Here is a 4,077-nt window from a genome sequence, read left to right as displayed (position 1 = left end):
TATAAATAATATATTCTAGAAAAGTAAATCTAGAAGTGATTATTGTGTTTCAAAAATAAAAAAATTGGAATAAAATTCAAAAATCAAAAATTCAATTTCAGAAAAAAAATCCACAATACAAAAAATTAATTTATGAAAACAAATTTAGAAACATATTCCAGAAAAGGATTTTCGTAAGTATTTTTAATATGAATCCCATTCATTTTATTTAAGGATATTTTCGTCTTTTCACACTGAAAATGGGTGCAGTAATATGGTGCAGGAAGTAATTTCCTTTGGAGGATCCAAAGCCAGGCCCGTGGCTTGACTCAGCCCATACACCAAAGGCCCGTTTTGTGTCAACAAGTTTGAGTAACAGGTGAAGTAAGGTGACTGTAGAGGACATTTGCCAACTGTGCCACCGTATTGCTTCTTCTTGAGTCTTCATTCACCCCTCTTTTTCACCCTGTTAGGGTTTGCATCAGATTCCCCCAATTTTTTTTCTCGCGTGTGCGCTTTTACTAGATTTTGTTCAACATGACTCAAGATCTCGAGATGAAGGATCGCTCAACGCCTTCCAACTCCGTTTCTTCACCTGCTCCATCTACTTTGCAGAGTAAGTAATCTTTTTCTAACAACTTCCTTTCCGATTTCGCAGTTCAATAAAGCTATTTTAGATTTTCATTTTCTTGCTTTGTGGTTTGGCTCACAGATTTGAAGGAGATAGCTTCGCTTATCGAGACCGGTTCGTACTCAAAGGAAGTTCGTAGAATTGCTCGTGCTGTGCGCCTTACAATTGCGTTGAGACGTAAATTGACAGCATCGATTATCTCATCCTTTCTCGACCACGTCCTCGCTCCTGGTTCTGAAGCTCATGTCAAATTGTCTGCGTATCTTCCCAAGGTGAACTTCATGTTAGATTCAAGGGTTGTTGCTGTTGAGAAGGGCTTACATGTTTTGTTCATATTATCCTAATTTGAAGTATGAAGTGGACGATTAGCTGTAGTCGTTTATAGTCTATTTAATTCTATTTAAGTGGAAATCTAAATTATGAGTTTGACGAAATTGGTGATCCCTCTAAGAAGAATTCTGTTGATTTAATTACATGGTTGAAAAATTTGCATAATTTAATTTCTGTTTAAATGGGTAGTGGATATGGGCCAATGATTGCATTTCAATGAGGTTTGGAGTCATGATGTCCACACTGATTGTGTAGGAGGATGATCACGAGATGGAAGTGGATGCGGCAACATCTACAATTCAAACCCCAGCTAAACACTTGTTGCCCGAGCTAGAAATCTACTGTTACCTCCTTGTACTTCTTTTTCTGATTGATAAAAAAAGATACAATGAGGTTAGTCCCCTCTTTCAACTTTGAGAATTGACAAGTGAAACTGGTTATATATTGCTGTTTCTTTTCCTTTTCAGGCCAAAGCTTGTTCCTCAGCTAGCATTGTTTGGCTGAAGAATACAAACAGGAGAACTGTTGATGTTATTGCATCCAGACTGTATTTTTACTATTCATATAGCTATGAGCTTACAGAAGATCTTGCTGAAATCCGTGGGTGAGTTAGGTGCTAATTTATGTAATACTTGAAAGAGGTTGAAGACGAATTATATTTGTATGTAATTTTAAATTTTGGAATTTCTTTTCAGCAACCTCCTTGCATTGCACCGAATTGCCACCCTGCGCCATGACGAGTTGGGCCAGGTTTGTTTTCACCTGAGCTTTATTACATAAGGGCTTATGATCTTTGTTAGAGTTCTGCAGTTGTTGTTACAACAAACTCAACCAAGCACATATTTGATTTTTATTATAGATTCTCAATTAATATCCAAAGTGACATGTAATCGTGTTCATAAAATAAATATTCGCCGCACAAAATGACCAGTCACATAATTTATGCAAATTTTTAACTTATCTGTTGACTGTTGATCCAATGCAGGAAACACTTCTTAATTTGTTACTCCGTAACTACCTTCACTACAATCTATATGATCAGGCGGAAAAGTTGAGGTCCAAGGCTCCTCGATTTGAAGCGCATTCAAACCAGCAGGTATGGTGGTTCTGTTATCCTGAGCATCTAAGTTTTTATTATTATTAAATTTGGGTAGAAAAACTCTATCTAATGTTCCAGTGCTCATCGATGTTGTGATCAAGCCCTTGTTGTGCAATCATGTTTTTGTTGTTTATGTAGTCTATTTATTGTTGTTAAATATTTAAAATTATCCTGTTTGATTCATTTTACCATCACTTGTGGTATGTCCTTTCAGTTCTGTCGTTACCTCTTTTACCTTGGGAAAATTCGGACTATTCAATTGGAGTATACAGATGCAAAGGAGTCTCTCCTGCAGGCTGCCCGGAAAGCTCCAGTGGCTGCACGGGGTTTTCGAATTCAATGTAACAAGTGGGCTGTGATAGTTCGGTTACTGTTGGGAGAAATACCAGAGCGCACTGTCTTTATGCAGAAAGGAATGGAAAAATCTTTAAGGCCTTACTTTGAGCTTACAAATGTTAGTCTACGTTATTATCCTTGCTTTATCGTGATAATATAGAATAAGGCTGGTTCTGATATCATTATGATTAGTTCGCCTTTTCAAACCCCCCCTTCCCCGCCATCTATCTTAATCATGATAAGTAAATTTTCTGTTCTTGGTTTAACTAGTCAGTTTTACAAATTCTGAACTCTATCGGTATCCCAAAATTTAATCATCTTCATAACAACCACAATAATTTATCATATACATTGTGATATTATTAGCTTATGTTGTAAAAATAATTTCAGGCTGTACGGATTGGAGACTTGGAACTGTTTAGGAATATTGCAGACAAGTTTGCCACTACCTTTAATGCAGACAGAACCCATAATTTGATTGTTCGATTGCGGCATAATGTTATCAGGACTGGTTTACGGAACATCAGCATCTCCTATTCCCGCATCTCTCTAGCTGACGTTGCTAAAAAACTGAGGTTGAACTCTTCTAATCCTATTGCTGATGCTGAGAGCATTGTATCAAAGGCTATTCGTGATGGGGCAATTGATGCTACATTGGATCATGCCAATGGGTGGATGGTGTCCAAGGAAACTGGAGATATTTACTCCACAAATGAGCCTCAGTTAGCCTTTAATTCTCGAATTGCATTCTGTCTTAACATGCACAATGAGGCAGTTCGAGCACTTCGATTTCCCCCAAACACACACAAAGAGAAGGAGAGTGCTGAAAAGAGAAGAGAGAGACAACAACAAGAGCAGGAGCTGGCTAAGCATATTGCAGAGGAGGATGACGACGATTTCTGAGAAATATCTTTTTTCACCCCTACCAAATGCTATCAGATACCTTCATATCCAACCTTTGCTGATGTTTTTCTTTTGGAGAACTCATTATCCTTTCCTTCTCTAGAGGTTTATTTTTTTAAAATGTGGAAGATATCTGAAAGTCAGTTTAACATTAAAATATTTTCTATTTGTATCCACATCCATTATGACTGCTATGTTTTGTTTCTGCTTCGGAGAATTACTACGTTTAAGGAACTGGAGAAAAAATCAGTTGTTATCATATCAATTATGTTCAGAAACTTTTGCTCTGAAGGATGTATTAATTATATTTTGACAGTCTAGTTTTCTATCAATAATTCATTTTCTAGGATCCTTGAGATGAAATCCTTCCATTATTGGATTTGAACATATTGGAGCTTTTGTTAAAACATTAGGAATTCAAAGAAGGAAAGGAGGGGTGGGGGTATAACATTTTTTTTCTTTGGGTGGGGTTCTAACTTTTTTCTTCTTTGGGTATTACAAAGGAGGTCTAAAACCTGGTGTGGAAGAACTAAGGGTAGGCTAAGGTAATGTGCTTCAGGTAAACATTTCTTCAAAGGGCTGAGCCAAAGCGTCCCTGTAGGACTATATTTGTGAATGAATGTGCCTCTAAAGACTCGTGATATGGTTGCTTATAGTTCAGAAAACAAATATTTCACTTAAAGGAACAAGGTTGCTTATACAGTGCATAACAAAATGAAATGATTCATGGTCATATGATTGAAACCTCCTGTAACAATTAGATTGGGTTCTTTTCTCTTAAGTTAGCTTTTGTTTGTTT

The 4,077-nt window shown here is 36.8% G+C and overlaps 1 protein-coding gene across 1 annotated transcript; it reads left to right on the top strand.

The window, feature by feature from the left end:
* Positions 1–277: 277 nt before the first annotated feature.
* Positions 278–3,569, top strand: LOC137823149 (putative 26S proteasome non-ATPase regulatory subunit 3). Its single transcript, XM_068628293.1, has 8 exons — positions 278–595; positions 692–882; positions 1,196–1,333; positions 1,408–1,544; positions 1,636–1,690; positions 1,926–2,036; positions 2,254–2,493; positions 2,766–3,569. Exons 1-8 carry the CDS (start codon positions 517–519, stop codon positions 3,276–3,278), a joined length of 1,464 nt encoding a protein of 487 aa, XP_068484394.1. The 5' UTR covers positions 278–516; the 3' UTR covers positions 3,279–3,569.
* The last annotated feature ends 508 nt before the right edge of the window (positions 3,570–4,077 follow it).

Source organism: Phaseolus vulgaris, chromosome 9 (genome assembly GCF_051622355.1).
Source record: "Phaseolus vulgaris cultivar YP4 chromosome 9, ASM5162235v1, whole genome shotgun sequence".
NCBI classification, from domain to species: domain Eukaryota; kingdom Viridiplantae; phylum Streptophyta; class Magnoliopsida; order Fabales; family Fabaceae; genus Phaseolus; species Phaseolus vulgaris.
The sequence above is the reverse complement of the archived record's forward strand: the minus strand, read 5'-3'. Positions and strand labels throughout refer to the sequence as shown.